The 17,856-nt window shown below is 37.9% G+C and overlaps 2 protein-coding genes across 2 annotated transcripts in view; one reads left to right on the forward strand and one right to left on the reverse strand.

Annotated features, from left to right (window-relative positions):
* The window catches only part of LOC137268084 (putative N-acetylated-alpha-linked acidic dipeptidase), a 137,598-nt gene extending 130,328 nt beyond the window's left edge, over nt 1-7,270 (reverse strand). The window contains exon 1 of the mRNA XM_067802590.1: nt 6,799-7,270. Within this exon, the coding sequence (XP_067658691.1) occupies nt 6,799-6,815 (17 nt within the window). The 5' untranslated portion in view covers nt 6,816-7,270. The remainder of the gene's footprint in view (nt 1-6,798) is intronic.
* Nucleotides 7,271-11,929: 4,659 nt separating this feature from the next.
* On the forward strand, nt 11,930-13,339 carry LOC137267796 (uncharacterized). The gene has a single exon (XM_067802235.1). The coding sequence runs from the start codon at nt 11,930-11,932 to the stop codon at nt 13,337-13,339; it is 1,410 nt and encodes a 469-aa protein (XP_067658336.1).
* Nucleotides 13,340-17,856: the final 4,517 nt, after the last annotated feature.

The raw sequence follows: 17,856 nt of genomic DNA on the forward strand, positions 1-17,856 counted from the left end.
CATTGCTGACTTAGAAAAACCAAATTAATAAAATTATAAGAGTAGAATCATAAATCAAAAGTGCAATATTTTGTTCTTAGGTTTACCTCCATCGAAACGACACACTCGGGAGACTGAACCCGGTCAGAGCCAGTGGGTACGCGCTCAAGTGTAATGAAGCCTTTTCATTGAGATATCCTGCTGACAAGATTAAAGTCCCCTTGTGACTCTTGAAATGAAGTTCATGGCCACCAAACCTGACTGGGACTTTACTTATACTGTGATAAACCTAGGTACCGAATATGAAAAAGAATCTAGCCAATGTTTCGTAAGATATTCCAATTCGTACATACATACGTACGTACAGACGGACATATGGATGGAGTCTAACATTATATCCCCAGTTACATGGTAAATGCACATTTGGGGATAATAAAATACTCAATGAAATGCTGATCAGAATCAAAACATCATACCAAGTCTGTGCGATTTTTGCAGAATTTTTGTTCTAAAACTAAAAGAGTTGTTCAACGAAATATCATTAAAATACTGAAACAGTTCACTGTTTGTTGCGAGGGAGTAGTGCAGAGAAAGGAACAGCCAGGTGTGCAGGAAAGGATGGAGACGGTACAGCACAGGTCAATGGATAAATAACTTTGTTGCCACTTATGCATGTGTTTCTCTGACTATAATATATCTTATCTTATCACACATGGTGGAATCGACTGAGTATATATACTCATTCCAAACAGGGGAGAATCAAGTGGGTATATATCCATCCAACAGAAATTATATCAACTTTGGATATATCCTTTACATGGAGGAATCAAGTGGGTATATATCCAGCCAATAGAAATTATATCAACTTTGGATATATCCTTTACATGGAGGAATCAAGTGGGCATATATCCAGCCAATAGAAATTATATCAACTTTGGATATATCCTTTACAGGGAGGAATCAAGTGGGTATATATCCAGCCAATAGAAATTATATCAACTTTGGATATATCCTTTACATGGAGGAATCAAGTGGGTATATATCCATCCAATAGAAATTATATCAACTTTGGATATATCCTTTACAGGGAGGAATCAAGTGGGTATATATCCAGCCAATAGAAATTATATCAACTTTGGATTTATCTTTTACAGGGAGGAATGAAGTGGGTATATATCCATCCAATAGAAATTATATCAACTTTGGATATATCCTTTACAGGGAGGAATCAAGTGGGTATATATCCAGCCAATAGAAATTATATCAACTTTGGATATATCCTTTACATGGAGGAATCAAGTGGGTATATATCCATCCAATAGAAATTATATTAACTTTGGATTTATCCTTTACAGGGAGGAATGAAGTGGGTATATATCCATCCAATAGAAATTATATCAACTTTGGATATATCCTTTACATGGAGGAATCAAGTGGGTATATATCCATCCAATAGAAACTATATCAACTTTGGATATATCCTTTACATGGAGGAATCAAGTGGGTATAAAAAATGTACAGCCATCTTATAAAGGGGAGAATCAAGTTTTTATATATGACATCTCATAGAAAACAAAGTTGAATATATCATAAATAAGAAAGAACGTATAGGGAAAATATCATATTGAAGATAGAATCTTCTCATTCACCATTTCAGATTACTAGGTTATAAGACATATTCTTGAAGGAAAACCAAGTTCTATGGATAGTCAGCTTCTTTATTGCAATGCATGCAACGTTTCAGTGTAGGTACTAACACCATCATCAAGCAAGTGACTGACCCTTTTCCATCACCTACACAACTTCTAAAATGCCTCTGAAAGAATCCAACATGATATTGAGTGAGAGACTGAGTTTGGGTCTTACGCCACTTATAGCAATATTCCAGCAATATCACGGCCACAGACGTCAGCAATGGGCTTCACACGTTGTACCCATGTGGGGAATCAAATACAAGTTCGGCATGATGAGTGAATGCTTAAACCACTAAGCTACTCCACTGTTCCTAAAAATGATGTTTGTCAACTGGTAGGGTAAACTCAGTCAGTACTAAGGTCATATCAAGCTGAAAATAAGTCATGTCCCACTACGACCTGGGTTAGAATAGGTCTTCAGCAACCCATGAAGGTCATCAAAGGGATAATCAGGGTTGATGCATGTCAACATATCCCAACTGTGCATCTTGATGTAGATGATGTCAATCTTTGTAATGCCTGGTCCAACACTGATTTCTTTTGTAGACTGTCATCATATCTCTGGAATATTGCAGAGTGCTGCATTCAACAATTTATGTGAAATATGTTGGTTGGATAAAAAGTGTGGTCACACAAGGGGGCATACAGTGGAAATTTGACTTTTCTATTTTTAAAAACTATTTTAGCAATTAAAACAAAATTGAACCTGAAAAGTATTTATTAAATGATTACAAATTTTGGATAACAGCTTCTATGTCTCCAATATTATGATTATATAAAAATTGTAGCAATTTACATGTTTTAAACTCTAATACATAGCAAGGGAGTTTTTGTTCCCCCTAAAATTTGAAACATTTGAATGGACAGATTTCAAATGTCAGAATCACATTCCATATCCATGATATTTTTATGGAGAATTATCTCAAACTAAATCTCATGAACTCTCAAAAGAGTCCCACATCCTGTAACTTTACTACTATTCCATGCATTGTGTTCACATTTACGCCATGACTGTACTTATAAGGAGATGCTGTGCAACATTTTAACTTAGATCTTGTACTTTGGAAAACAATAATCATTATTCAATATTGAGCCAGTGACATGAGAGTCATTGTCTGTGGTACTAGTGAGTCTTGCTTCCATGATCTGGCTTGTTGATACAGTAACCACTGACCAGGCAACCATTTGTTATACAGTGACCATTGACCTGGCAAACAATGGTTATACAGTGATCATTGACCAGGCATTGTTACCATTGGTTATACAGTGACCATTGACCAGGCAACCATTAGTTATACAGCGACCATTGACAAGGCAACCATTGCTTACAGTGCAAATATTAACCAGGCTTTCAGCTTTTTTGGTGTTATTTGTTATATTCATACAGCCATTGTCAGATGACTTTGGTGTTTATACATCTCTCATGTCTGGACATATCAAAGTTTAACAAGAATTACCCCAGGTCCATGTTGGACTCCTGCTGAATAATTCACACAATGACAAATGTATTCTGATGACTCTATCAATGTTGTTCCTGCAATTCCAACCATGCCTAAGTGGCAGGTGCTTGTTCTATATTCATACCCCCATCAAGACCTACATGACCCAGACAGAGCCTGCCTGCAGATGGGTCTACACAGACAACGCCAGGACATCAGCTGTGTCAGAAGCAGCATGTGATGCCAAATGCTGAATAAGGATTCATGGATATTCCATAAGGAAACCGCATCCATTATCAGGGCATCGGCTACAAGCTCAGTAAAGCCAGATACTGTGGTTTCAAGAATTCATTCATTTGCACACTGAAGATGCCAAGAAATAACAGTACTCATCCCCAGCTTAGATTTATCTTTAGAGGAACCTGATGTTTCCAGTTAAATGAGAAGTTTGGCTTGTGTTTCCATCGTCTCTGTGACATATGGTTTTGAGTAAAGCTGAAACAAGAAGTCCTTCCACTGATGACATTTACTGGGAATCATGAGATCAATGAACAAGGATAGTCGCACTTCTGGTATGACTTGGAGAGGGGGTGTGCACTCTCAGATCTAAAGACCATGAAACATTTGAAGACCAAAAGAAATGTGAAGATCAAAAGAAATGTGAAGATCAAAAGAAATGTGAAGATCAAAGGTAAAACCTTGAGATATCTGAAGACCAAGGGATAAGTAAAGACATATGCTAAGACAACTGAATATAAGAACATAACTACAAAATGTTATAATCAGTTGAATATACGAAAACAATGAAACATGAAAAAAAACCAAATAACAGGTAAAGATCAAACACCATGTGAAGTATTAAATACATTATGCAAAAAACTATGCCGGAAGTAAAGAGCTACATAATAGGTGGATAGGTGTATTATGCAAAACAAGTTATTTACTATGCAAACTCCCATAATATAATTTCAGTTGAAATAGTTGAATATTATGTGACGTCCTGAACAAAGGGGTCAGTAAGCTGACATTGATTTCTTGTACTCATCTTTGTAAACTATTGCTCATATACTGAAGATCAATTAAAGTCCAGGTCAGAATTGATCTTCAGCAACCCATACTTGTCCTAAGAGGTAACTAACAGGATTGGGTCATCAGACTTGCTGACTTGACACATATCATAGTTTACTGCATAGATCAGTAACTCATGCTTTTGATCACTTGGTTGTCTGGTCCAGACTCGATTAGTTATAGATTGCTGCCATTGCACCATCAAACAACAACCACAGTAAGCTAAAAATGCAAATAGAAATAGATGTTCATGTTTTTGGATATTTCATGCTACGTGTTGATCTAAATGTGTAGATTCAACTAAATTAATCAGATGAAAAAAACACACAAGTAAAACCTGACAATGTGACACAGGCTCTTGGCTGGCCACAAGGAACTCTAGGTAGTAAAGTAATTAGCTTCATATGGCCGAGCCAAATATACATAATTGTTCTGGGCTATAGTGAACCCTGGTTTATAATCTAATCAGGTATGCTATTAGTGATTTGTAACTCATCCATCAGAAAAACACAGGAGAGTTCTCTTCAGTTTTACTCCAATCACAACCAGGATGGACGTCATTATATTCTACACAGCACTTGGGTTGTAGAGGTCTGTTGTTTCAGTATGCGAATTGACGTGGATATGAAGAGAAGGTGTGACGTCACACATGCAAAATATTTAAAAACAAATGGGCCATCAACAGACCTACATGCTATGTGAAACTCTAAAAAACAAGCTCTAAAAATCCAGTTAAAATCTACACACTATGCCAAACCCTAAGATCTATACACTATGTGAAGACCTATATATCACTTTAAGACCCACATGCTATGTGAAGACTTACATATCATGTTAAGATCTATACACTATGTGAAGACCTATACTTCACAACTAAAGACCCACATGCTATGTGAAGCCCTATACATCACAATTAAAAACATGCATGCTACGTGAAGCCCTAAATACCACATGAAGAACTGCGAAGATGGTTTGAACCACTCATGAATCTAACTTCACACTGGGTGCAAACAGAAATAGCCATCATGTCACTGGGACTGCTACTTGAGAGAGCCATTTCAGGAATTGAAGGAATCTCTTTCATTATCATGATAACTCACTGTTTGTGTCTATCATAACACCACACTCAGCAATTTTCTAGATATATTATGATAGTCTGTAAAAAAGTAGGTCTGAACTGGACAATCCAATGAGTGACACCACGAGCAACAATTTAGGCATTCACAATATGCCTCTTAAGACAAGGATTGGTTGCTGATGGCCAGTTTTAACCTGAATCTTCACTGGTAACTACAAAATCTACCACAGCTGACCATGATACTGCAAACTGGGTGTAAAGGGAAATAACTTCATATCACACTCTGGGTATGTCATGAATCATATAATCTAACATGGATATACGTTTAACACAGGTGTACTGTGATCAACATGGTATAAGACATGAAATTAATTAACATTGCAATTTGGCTATTTGTTTAACACAGATGTGTTGTGACAGGACTGACATGACACATCAGGTGTGAACTGAATCATATCATGGTAACATGATTACTTGTTTAACACAGATGTGTTGTGGTAAAAATATGACACATTAGGTGTGAACTGAATCATAAAATAACATTTTGCTCTTTATTTAACACATGAGTGTTGTGACAGAACTGATATAACACATGAGGTGTTAACTGAATCATAACATGGTAATTGGTGTTGTTATAGAAATTATACGACACATCAGGTGTTAAATGAATCATATCATGGTAACATGACTATTTGTTTAACACAGATGATGTAGTAACAGTACTGATAACACACACCAGATGTTAAATGAACCATAACATTGAAATCTGGCTATGTTTAACACACATGGTATTGTTATAAAAATTATATGACTTATCAGGTGTTAACTGAATCATACTATCATAACATGACTATATGTTGAAAAGTTTAACACAGATACATTGTGACAGAATTGATATGACACCTAAGGTGTTAACTGATTCATAATGTTGAAACCGGGCTATACGTTTAATACAGATGATCTTGTTATAAACATTATCTGACACATTAGGTGTTGATTGAATCATATCATCGTAACATGAATACATGTTTACACAGATGTGTTGTGACATAACGGATATAACACATCAGGTGTTAATTGAATCACAACACTGAAATTGGGCTATATGTTTAACACAGGTGGTGTTGTTAGAGAAATGATACGACACATCAGGTGTTAAATGAAACATGCTATCGTAACATGATTATATGCTTAACACAAATGTGTTGTGACACAACTGAAATGACACATCAGGTGTTAACTGAATCATATTAGACTTGTTACATGATTATCATATGAATGGATTTATGCCTACCAAAATTAGCCTGGAATATGATCAATACAAACATGAACATGTTGGCTTCAATAGCTGTCATAGGACCTATGGTGAGTCAATGTTCTCTCCACCTGTCACCTTGATTTCCAGGAACTAAAGATAACAGGACAATATGACTTAATAAACACACTCTTCACATCATATTTCAATGTATGTTCTTAATTCACAAATCAATTAAGCCTTAAAAAAACCCTGTTAAATAAATAAAGCTACAAGTTTACTCACAGTTCAGCAAAGAGCATGATTTTATGCCGTCGTTTCTCAGGAGATGTCCTCACAGCTTAGCATGAGTGCATCACTTCAGCAATATTTACACAGCACTACTGCAGTGAATCCAGACAAAATGTCAATCACCAGACTCAGATATTCAAGTGTCTTCGCTCTGTCACTGTTACAGAATCCTATTTAATAAAGCACATGAGTAATATTAAACTCCCTGATCGACCCAGGAAAGGCGCTATGTGTTAATAAGGCCGTACGGCGCCGGCCAACACGCTGCAGTGAATGGCTCTGCTTCACTAACTCCGGCACAATCTCTCATTATGGTTATCAAATCCATGGACGCCTGGAATTACAGGTTGGATATAGGCCACAATGCAATTAGGTGCTTTTTTCATCACGACATTACAGAAATGACTCGTGTTATGGCGATGAGGAACTACACCAACCAAACAGCTGCAAGGCAGGAGACACTTCTGAAGCAGCACCTAATCTAACAGGAAATTTCATCAAATTCATGTATTGTGGTAAACAAGAGATGACATTGTGTTACTCGGAATAGAGGCAACAGCTGTTAGCTATAAAGAGGATATAGGGTAGGTAGTGGCCATGTGGAACCGTGATATACACCAGGCGGGATATATTGTATAGAGAATACAGCCATATATGGACATCAACCCACTGTCAGCTATAGAGGTACTGAAAGTGCCATACATAAACATGGTCACAGAGTGGCATTAATTGTTAAGCCCATAATTCTTTAAACAGTAATACATAATCTGGACGGAAGTGAATATAATGTTGTCCTAATACTACCTAAGAGGGATATATTCACTTGCTTAACTCCACCAAACTTGGAGAGAGACAGAGGTAAGGGGCAATATAAGCTGACTGTTTTATCAAACAACAGACTGATACAATGTTTAAACACAATGTGTAATCAGTGCCTTTAACACATTGCATAGAAATAAAAGCATCAACACAATGCATTAATAAATTATTTATCAACACAATGTATAAACATAATGAAACAAGCCACACACACTGACATAACACATCAACACAATATCTCCTCACATGATGCATAACATAATACCCTAAACTATTTACTGAGATCATCGTACACATCACACATGACCTAAGGATGCAATTTTGAACAAAATGTGGCCAAACAGAAAATCAACACAGTCTCAACAAAATGGATTAACTTTCAGGATCAACACAATATAATGACATAATCTATCAACCCAGTGTATTAAAACAGGTGCCTGTACTAACTGCATCTATCTGACACTGTACAGGTGCTTGTGGTGATTGTGTCTATCTAACAATACAGGTGCTTGAGGTGGTTTTACCTATCTGACAATGAAGGTGCTTGAGTCAGTTTTTTCTACCTGATGATACAGGTGCTTGTGGTTGGATTGTCTAGCTGACAATACAAGTGTTTCACAGGTGGTTGTGTCTATCTGACACAATACAGGTGCTTGAGGTAGTTGTGTCCATCTGATAATACAGGTGCTTGTGGTAGGTTTGTCTGTCTGATAATACAGGTGTTTCAGGTGGCTGTGTCTATGTAATAATACAGGTGTTTGTGGTTTGTTTGTTGTGGGTGTGTCTATATGATAATACTCATGCTTGATGTGGTTGTACCTATCTGACAATGCAGGTGTTTGTTGTTGTTTTTCTACTTGATGATACAGGTGTTTGTGATTGCATTGTCTATCTCACAATACAGGTTGGTGGTTGTGTCTATCTGATAATACAGGTGTCTGTGGAGGGTTTGTCTGTCTGATAATACAGGTGTCTGTGGAGGGTTTGTCTGTCTGATAATACAGATGTCTGTGGAGGGTTTGTCTATGTGATAATACAGGTGTCTGTGGAGGGATTGTCTATCTGACCACACAGGTGCTTATGACTGTTGTGTCTATCTGATAATACAGGAGCTTGTGATGGTTGTGTCTATCTGACAACACAGGTGCTTGAGGTGGGTTTGTCTATCTGGCAGTACAGTTACTTATGGCTGTTGTGTTTATCTGATAATACAGATGTCTGTGGAGGGTTTGTCTATCTGATAATACAGATGTCTGTGGAGGGTTTGTCTATCTGATAGTACATGCCAGAGGGTTTTTATGAGATTTAAAGTCATGAGGGAAATCATTCTCATAAAAACCTGAGGATTAATGTTTAATCAAACTTAGAAACCGACTGAACCTATACTATAGATATAATTTCAGTATTTGGTATTTACTGTTGAAATCAACTGGGAGAAGACTGGGAGCCATCACCTTGCCTTGCATATGCAATGCACATGCTACCAGTGCCCTGCACATGCACTACCTGCACTACCTGTCTCATGAGGACATACGATTCATGCTGAAAACAATCTTATTCTTCACAGCAATCCTTCGTAGCATACAGGATAAAAATAGCAAGCTAGTAAACAAACGGTTACAGGTTCGAGACAGGTATTGGCACTGTATGATGGAAGTTATCACTAACGTGATATCTTATGATCACATTCAGTGATAGCAAGACAAACGTCTTTCAATCTTCAAAACACCTAACAATTCAAAGTCAAAGGAAGTTTATGATGCAAACCCAGAGATAGGCAATATAGTGGAGTGACGTCACTGGAGGCTGGACACTGATAATACAGGTGTTTGTGGTAGGTTTATCTAACTGACAATGCAAGTGAATGTCTTGGTTGTGTCTGACAATCTTGGTGCTTGTGTTGGTTGTGTCTATCTGATAATACAGGTGTTTGTCTAATTGACAATACAGATACTTGTGGTAGCTTTGTCTAATTGACAATAAAGATGCTTTGCTTTTCTAACTAACAATACAGCTACTTATGTTGGATTTGTTTATCTGATAATATAGGTACTTGTGGTGTGTAGGTACTTGTGGTGTGTTTCTCAAACTGACAATACAGGTTCTTGTGGTGGGTTTGTCTAACTGTTGATTCAGGTGCTTCTAGTGGGTTTGTCTATCTGACAATACAGGCGCTTGTGCAGGCTGTTTTTGTGTATGTGTCCATATACACATATTCACTGTGCAAAAGAAGTTGAAGATCAGCCAATTGTTTCATATTGCTATATTTAATATGTCATGGCTCATCTTACAGAAAGTCTGTTCATTGTAATCTATAGACCAGTCTTCATCTCCTCAGAAGACCATCAGATGGTTTATGGTGTTGAAGACTGTCAGATGGACTATGGTATTTCATAAACCCAGAGAGATCACATCTGCTTTTACACATAGTCCATGCAAAAGAGCACTAAATTTGGTAATGTATTTTTGCCACAGCTTCAACAGGACGTCATATACCACTATGGCTGTCTCTAGCACAACGTCCTCTCCAGTTGTAAAAATACCAGCTTTAAAGCACACATGTAGGTGTTGATTCTGAACTTCTGTTATTTGTTATGATTGACTGAGTGAACCACATTCTGTGCACTCTCAGTGTGGAGCATATCGACTGGCTTGACAACTCAAAGTAAATATGCAAAAGTATTATTCTAAAGAGCTGATGCAACAGGTGCCTGTCCTTAATGGTATCAATTCTATGGCAACAGGTGTTGCACTAACTGATATTGACCTCACTTAAATCAACCCTTCTCACGACTGACAAAAATACAAAGACACACCAAAAACATGGTGAAACATGCGCCATATGTCATATTTGTGATTTCACTTTCTTAATAAAATAAAAATTCTAGTACTTTTTGATTCGAACCCGCACCCTCACACAAAGCCAGCCATCTGACTTTGTGTGCTGGCGATTAGGTGCCTGACTCTGTGGGTGCGGGTTCAAATCCCGGATGGGACTCAACCAAAAAACAAATACTAGAATTTGTACTTTACTATGAAAGTGAAATCCCAAATATGACATATGTTGCATTTGACCACTTTCTAAATGGCATCGTGTAATCATGGTGAAACACATATCATGTGATGTGAATAATTTGTTTAGCATTCAAATATTCTATGGTCTGTTTGCAGTGAAAATGTACTGATGAATTTCACTTTAAACCAAAAAGTAAATTGAATATTTTGAAAATAATGTAAGATTGCGAATCCTCATTATTTTGCCTCAATTGCCTACTGAACATTGAAATCTCAGAGCTATATTCAACTTAGGATGTAAGTTGTTTAACAAATGATCATAGACGGGTGGTGGCACTACTCGCTGGCGACACGCAACAGTGAGAGCTCCCAGCAATTTGTAATATTTACTGTGTATGTCAATGTCTTTACCCTATGTTGTTGTCCCTGTGTTGTTGGCAAGCATGAGAAGTATACTCGTGTGGATTTTTGTGACAACAATCATAAAGCTTTTGTTGTTGGATGTGATATCTGTCACGAACTGGTACCTGGCAAACAGTCTGCCTTGACAACATGGTTGTCGCATACAATACGGAAGAGAAGAGCTTTTACTCCTCAGAGATTGCTTGAGCTTGTGTGGATTATCCCTAGACATTCCTGTGGATCCCACTTTAACATCGAATCAGGAGGGAAATCACAAAAACAGAAAAAGACGAAAGAGAGGTAAGAGGGGTGGCGTTCGACAAAGAGTTCGTGCCTGGGGGTCTCGCCCACCCCTCCCTACAATCCTACTCTCCAATGCAAGATCCCTGAAAAACAAACTGAACTACACGCCTGTGTGTCATACCTCTACGAGTACAGAGAAAGTTGTCTACTTTGTTTTACAGAAACCTGGCTTAGTGAAACTGTTGATGATTCTGTGTTGAAGCTGAATGGATTTGGTAAACCCCTACGTCAAGACCGTCAACTGAATGATTCAGGAAAATCTGTTGGAGGGAGCGTATGTATCTACATAAACGAAAGGTGGTGTAGTAATGTTATAGTCAGGGACAGATTTTGTACAGAGAACATTGAACTCTTGTCTGTATCTTTCTGGCCATTTTATTTACAGCGAGAGTTTGGACAGGTGTTTGTCGTACTAGTGTATATACCCCCAAGGGCCAACAATAACCAAGCCGAAGAAACAATCTATCACCACATGCAAAAGCTGGAAAACATTTCACCAGCAGCACCAAAGCTCATTCTCGGGGACTTCAATCGCTGTACATTGAAGAAAGCCTTACCTCATTACCATCAGTACGTCACGAGCCCAATGCGCGCTAACAGGACCATCAATCTGTGTTACGGTAACGTCAAAAATGCGTACAAGTCAATGAGCAAAGCGCCCCTTGGAGCCTCGGACCATAACAGTATCTTCCTCCCGCCCAAGTACATACAGAAACTGAAGACCGGAAAAACAACGAAGAAAATTATAAGGACGTGGACAGAGGATTCACTCGAACAGTTGAAAGGTTGCTTCGAGTGCACGAATTGGGCTGTGTTCTTGGAGAATGCAGAAAATATTGATGATTTAGTGGACACCGTAACCTCTTACATTAATTTTTGTGTGGATCTTGTAATACCTGTCAAGGAAATCAAGACTTATCCGAATAATAAGCCTTGGGTGTCAAAAGAGCTAAAAAAACTACTAAATGAAAAAAAGACAGCCTTTGAAGAAAACGATAAAGTCAGGGTGAAGAACGTCCAAAAGGACATTAATTGGAAAGTTTATCAGTGCAAGAATGACTTTAAGAACAAGGTTGAGTCTCAGTTCAAACAGAATGACTTACGGCAAGTGTGGCAGGCTGTCAAGAAGATGATAGGATGCAACAGTACTAAACAACTAATATGTGGAGATGATGACAAGACCTTTGCCAGTGATCTGAACTCCTTCTACTCCAGATTTGACTGTCATGACTTTTCCGAAGAAACAAACAACATCCTTAATCAGTTGCCTCAGCAGGGCAATGACATCATCATTTCAGAGCGTGACGTCACTTGTCTTCGTAAAATAAACATTCGGAAGTCAGCAGGGCCAGATAAAGTGGACAGTATTGTCCTCAAAGAGTGCCGTGATCAGCTGGCTAACATCATCTGCACGTTATTTCAACGCTCCATGGATAACCATTGTATCCCTAAGATGTGGAAACTATCTGAAATAATCCCCATGCCAAAGAAATCCAAGCCATCCTGTTTGAATGATTATAGACCTGTAGCACTTACGTCCGTGTTGATGAAGTGTTTTGAAAGAATCGTTCTCAGCTTCCTCCTCAGTGACGTCAGCCACAAACTGGATCCTCTCCAGTATGGCTACCAGCCACGGCGTGGAGTAGAGGATGCCACACTGAGTCTCCTTCACAGAGTGTATGAACACCTTGAGAAACCACGCTCCTATGTTCGCATCTTGTTCGTTGATTTCTCCTCTGCATTCAATACCATGCAGCAGAATATTCTCCTTCAGAAACTCCTTGATCTGTCCGTGAACATTTCTATCATCAGGTGGATCTCCAGCTTCCTTTCCCAAAGAACCCAACGTGTTAAAGTCAACAACGTGCTTTCCGACGTCACCCCATCAACACTGGCGCCCCACAAGGTTGTGTACTCTCCCCAGTATTGTTCATTCTGTACACCAACGACTGCAGGAGCGCTACAGATAACTGTTCTCATAAAATACATTCGCTGATGATACTGCACTAGTTGCTCTCCTAACAGACTCTGAAGAAGGCTATCGCTCCAAAGTCACGGCATTTACAACATGGTGTAGCGGAAACTTCCTTCAGCTCAACACTAGAAAAACAAAAGAGATGGTAATTGACTTTAGGCAAAATTCATACTGTGCCCCTTTGCTAATCCATGGTGAAACGATAGAGACTGTAACTGAATACAAGTATCTCAGAACTATCATAGACAGTAAACTCACCTTCTCCCACAATGCCGAGGCTACATACAAGAAATGTCAACAACGGATGTATTTTATGAGAAGGCTCAGATCCTTTAACATTGACAACACCATTTTGAATATCTTCTATAACTGTTGTATCCAATCTATTTTATTGTTCTCTTTCAGTGTTGGTTCGGTGCCCTCTCTCTTCAAAACAAAAACAAACTGCAAAAAGTTGTAACCACCTGTTAAAAAATTGTCGGCATGAATTTGCACCCCCTTTGTTATATGTATGAGAAGCGTGTTTTAATGTCTGCGAACAAAATCTTATCCGACCTGTCTCATGACCTACATTCTTGTTTTAAGCTTTTACCATCTGGACGTAGATTCCTCGTCCCTAAAGTGCGCACAAACAGGTCCCATAAATCTTTTATATCCGCTAGCATTAAACTTTTAAATGAAGGTTAGACTTAGCCACAACGTTAAAGGCATCTGTCTACCAGTCTCTTACAATATACACTGGTTATCTTTCTCATGCCGTTTATTCATTTGTGTTTTTTTTTTTAATGTGATCGAGTCTCTTTGCTTGAATTGTTTTAACCATGCTGTATGCCTCACTGTTGTGAAAAGAATTCCTTTGTCGGGCAATAAAGTATTATTATTATTTTAGATCGCTGTATTTGTTTAGATAACAACGGAGTATGCACATTAAATGAAACACCGAGAACAAGTAGGATTGGTCTGTTAATGCTCATCACGTTACACAGGTGTATTTGTTTCACTGTTCCAACTACTGCGCTTATCCCCTTGTATTACATGCCAATTATTATGATTTGAATCTATGATCATTGTTAAACAAATTTTTATCCCAAGTCGAATAAAATTCTGAAACTTAAATTTTTGATTGGCAAGGTAAAATTATGAGGATTTCACTCTAAATTTGACTTCATTTGTTTTACTTGTTTGTTTAAAAGTGAAATTCTTTGGTACATTTCGCTGCAAACAGACTAAGATTTATTGTCACTGTCAAAGATTTCTTCAAATACAGTAAAACATGCAAAACTGTTTAATTTATAGAACATTTGAATGCTAAACAAATTATTCACATCAAATGATATATGTTTCACCATGATAACACGATGCCATTTAGAAAGTGGTCACATGCAACATATGTCATATTTGGGATTTCACTTTCATAGTAAAGTACAAATTCTAGTACTTGTTTTTCAGTTGAGTTGATGGCTTCTGAGATTTTGAATTATGAATGTTCGATGATATGATTGTTGTTGCTTGCCAGTCAATGGAGTGTGATGGATTGTTTACAATATGTTCAGAAAGGGCTGACTTTAGACCTGATTTTTCTACTGAAGTTCTGTGCTCTTTCAGCCTAATGTCAATGGGGCGAGATGTCTCTCCTACATAGCTGCTGCCACAGTCACACATAAGCTTGTAGATGCAGCCCCTGGGCTTGTGAGTTGCCTTGGTTGGTGTACCTCTGCTATTGGCATTCAGAATCATCTACAGTGTCTTATCAGACCTGAAGGTCACATCCATACCAGCAGTTTTCTTGAGGAGTTGGCTGATGGGGTGGCTAATCTGACCTTGGTAGGGAATGTTAATTCTAACTGGGGATGCTTCAGGTTTTGGTTGGCATTCTTCTTGCTGTTGCAGGGTTGATGATATGGTTCTGTCTACAAGTTGTTTCGGATAGCCGTTGAGGTTGATGAATGTAGTTTTTGGATGGTCATCAAGTGGACGAAGGGGCAAGGAATAGCCCAGAAACGTTGTGGAAACAATAAAGAAGTTGACATCCATAACATTTTGTTGTATATTAGAATACAGGCTTCTAAATGCCTCTCAAGAACCTTAACTGTTAGCTAGCATCCACCAGACAAAGGGGCAAGGAATAGCCCAGAAATGTTGTGAAAACAATAAAGAAGTTGACATAACATTTTGTCGTATATTACATAGTTAAACATCATGATATCTTTTCAATAGTTCCACAAAATATGCTGTTACAAACACCTTTTCCACACAACCAATATTCAGCCCTTAGATGCATTACCAAGACCGAAGGCACTCAACATTAATCCCGGCCTTGTCATTGTTACACAGAGAGACCTACATCACGGCAGTAATGATGGCCAGGTGGGAAATTCTGTAATTGTATCGGCAACGTATTGATTGAACCAAGTCAGTAAATGACAGTGAGTGAGTGTTAGGAAAATAGCATCAGGTATTTCATTGCTATTGATTTACAGCATCACTCAGCACCATCTGAATCACTTTATTAAACCAATAATGGAACTGCTCCATATTTCCAATATTTAGTATTGAATGTTTTTTCATCATTTGTGAAAGAACCCTTGGGATTGCTGTGTGTGGGAACATGACTCGCGTTTTAGTTTTTGATGGTAAAGTGATATCATCTAATCATAGTCACATTGATGATGGGTTCCACACTACACCCTGATACAGGCACAAGGCTTCTAGATGATGAAATCACATACAATACAGAAATAAAGATCAACTTAAAAGGGACATTAAAAGTATCGCATAATTTAGATGATGGAAGACCGCCATCCACAGTTGATCATAAAAGCCAATTTGATAGCCATGGCTATAGGTATAATTACACTGACATTTAAAAGATGCATCATGAGTCACATCTCAGTATATCGGCAACACTAGAGGCTAACATCATGTTTCAGATTGAAGATAATTAACAGAAACTAATTTGTTGAATTTTATTGGAAAAATATGATAACATGGAACCAAGAGAAATTTTTATTTAGAAAGTAAATCTACAGTGATCTAGACTTTCCAGATAGATTAGCATGCTCTATAGGGAATTGTTCAGGGTCTTCATGGCTGACCATGACTGGGAGAATAAATCGTGAATGAGTGAGTGAGTCAGTCAGTGAGTGAGTCAGTGAGTGAGTCAGTGAGTGAGTCAGTGAGTGTGTGAATGAGTGAGTCAGTGAGTGGTAATTCCAGCCATATCACAGAGGGACACCAGAAATTGACTTCACACATTGCACACATCATATCAGTTTGATTAGCTGCTAATGACTGAGCACATATGTCCTTATTTGAAAAATAGGTAGATGTCACATCACATGCTTGTTTATCACAGTTATTTGGGGTGTATCCAAACACACTATGTATGTACATGTTAAAACAGTCATTCTGTATTGCTGAATCAACCATATACAGCTTTGCCAGGGTGATCAGAAACACAGATGATCATCATATTGTCACACGGAACCTGTCTGGAGAGTTCCCTAATTTGATACTTTAACTGAAGATAAAAGAGTAGAAAAATTCTGTGTTAAAAGTAAGTAAGTAAGGGATTCATCCTTTCAAACTATTTGAACAAATTTTTAACATTTTAAATAATAATTTTGGTGTTAGATGTATCATGAAATGATAATTCATACCAAAATTCATCATCAATTGTAACCAGTACAAGCAACACATTAGCATTCAAATATTAAGAAAATATAAATATAGAATATTAGTTTCATTATGTATCAGTAATAGCTTACACAAAGACTTCTGTCAAAAGTAGTAAAACATATCTCACAGACATTCTATTGAAAAAGGTATAAGTTATGACCACACAATTTCACAGATGTTCTAGAGTTAGAATCCTATCAGAACACCACTGTAAGACAAACCATCCACTAAGACAAGGGTTATGTCTGGACAGGTTTATAAACTGCTTTGATGAGGTAAAGAGGCCATCACCTACATTAAAGTAACATTATGCAAACACCTGTTCAGGGTTGTTAAAGATTGAGCCCAGAGTAAACAATCAAGCATCCAGTAAATGTGCCAACAAGATGCCACTTAGAATACAAACAAAAGAATAAGTACTCCCCTGTTTGGTCATTAAAGTTGTTTTGGTAGGGCGCATCCCATTTTGTTTATTCTGTATTTTATTGGCTATTGTAGGTTACATCCATCTTTGTGTAACAGCAAATCATTATCTTTGTAATTTGGTCCAATTTTAGTTAAATAGTCTCCACCTCCATTTGTCCAGCAGTTGGGTTTAGACTCCCAACACAGGTCAGCTCTAGCTCCAGCCCAGGGGGTTGTACCGACTTTCTGTGGCCACCCTTGTTATTCTATCTCTTGTTAATAAAGTCGTAATTAGCTTCCTGTGACTTTGGACTCTTTGCTGAGTTAATTCCCCCAAGCAGACCAGGATGCCAGTTAGATAAGGGATTTCACTTGTACCCTTACATGGCCCCTTGACTCATATCATAACAAATGTGTGGACACAAATATGTCATGGTTATTACAAAGTGACTAGT

This window comes from Haliotis asinina, chromosome 16, assembly GCF_037392515.1.
Source record: "Haliotis asinina isolate JCU_RB_2024 chromosome 16, JCU_Hal_asi_v2, whole genome shotgun sequence".
Lineage (NCBI taxonomy): Eukaryota > Metazoa > Mollusca > Gastropoda > Lepetellida > Haliotidae > Haliotis > Haliotis asinina.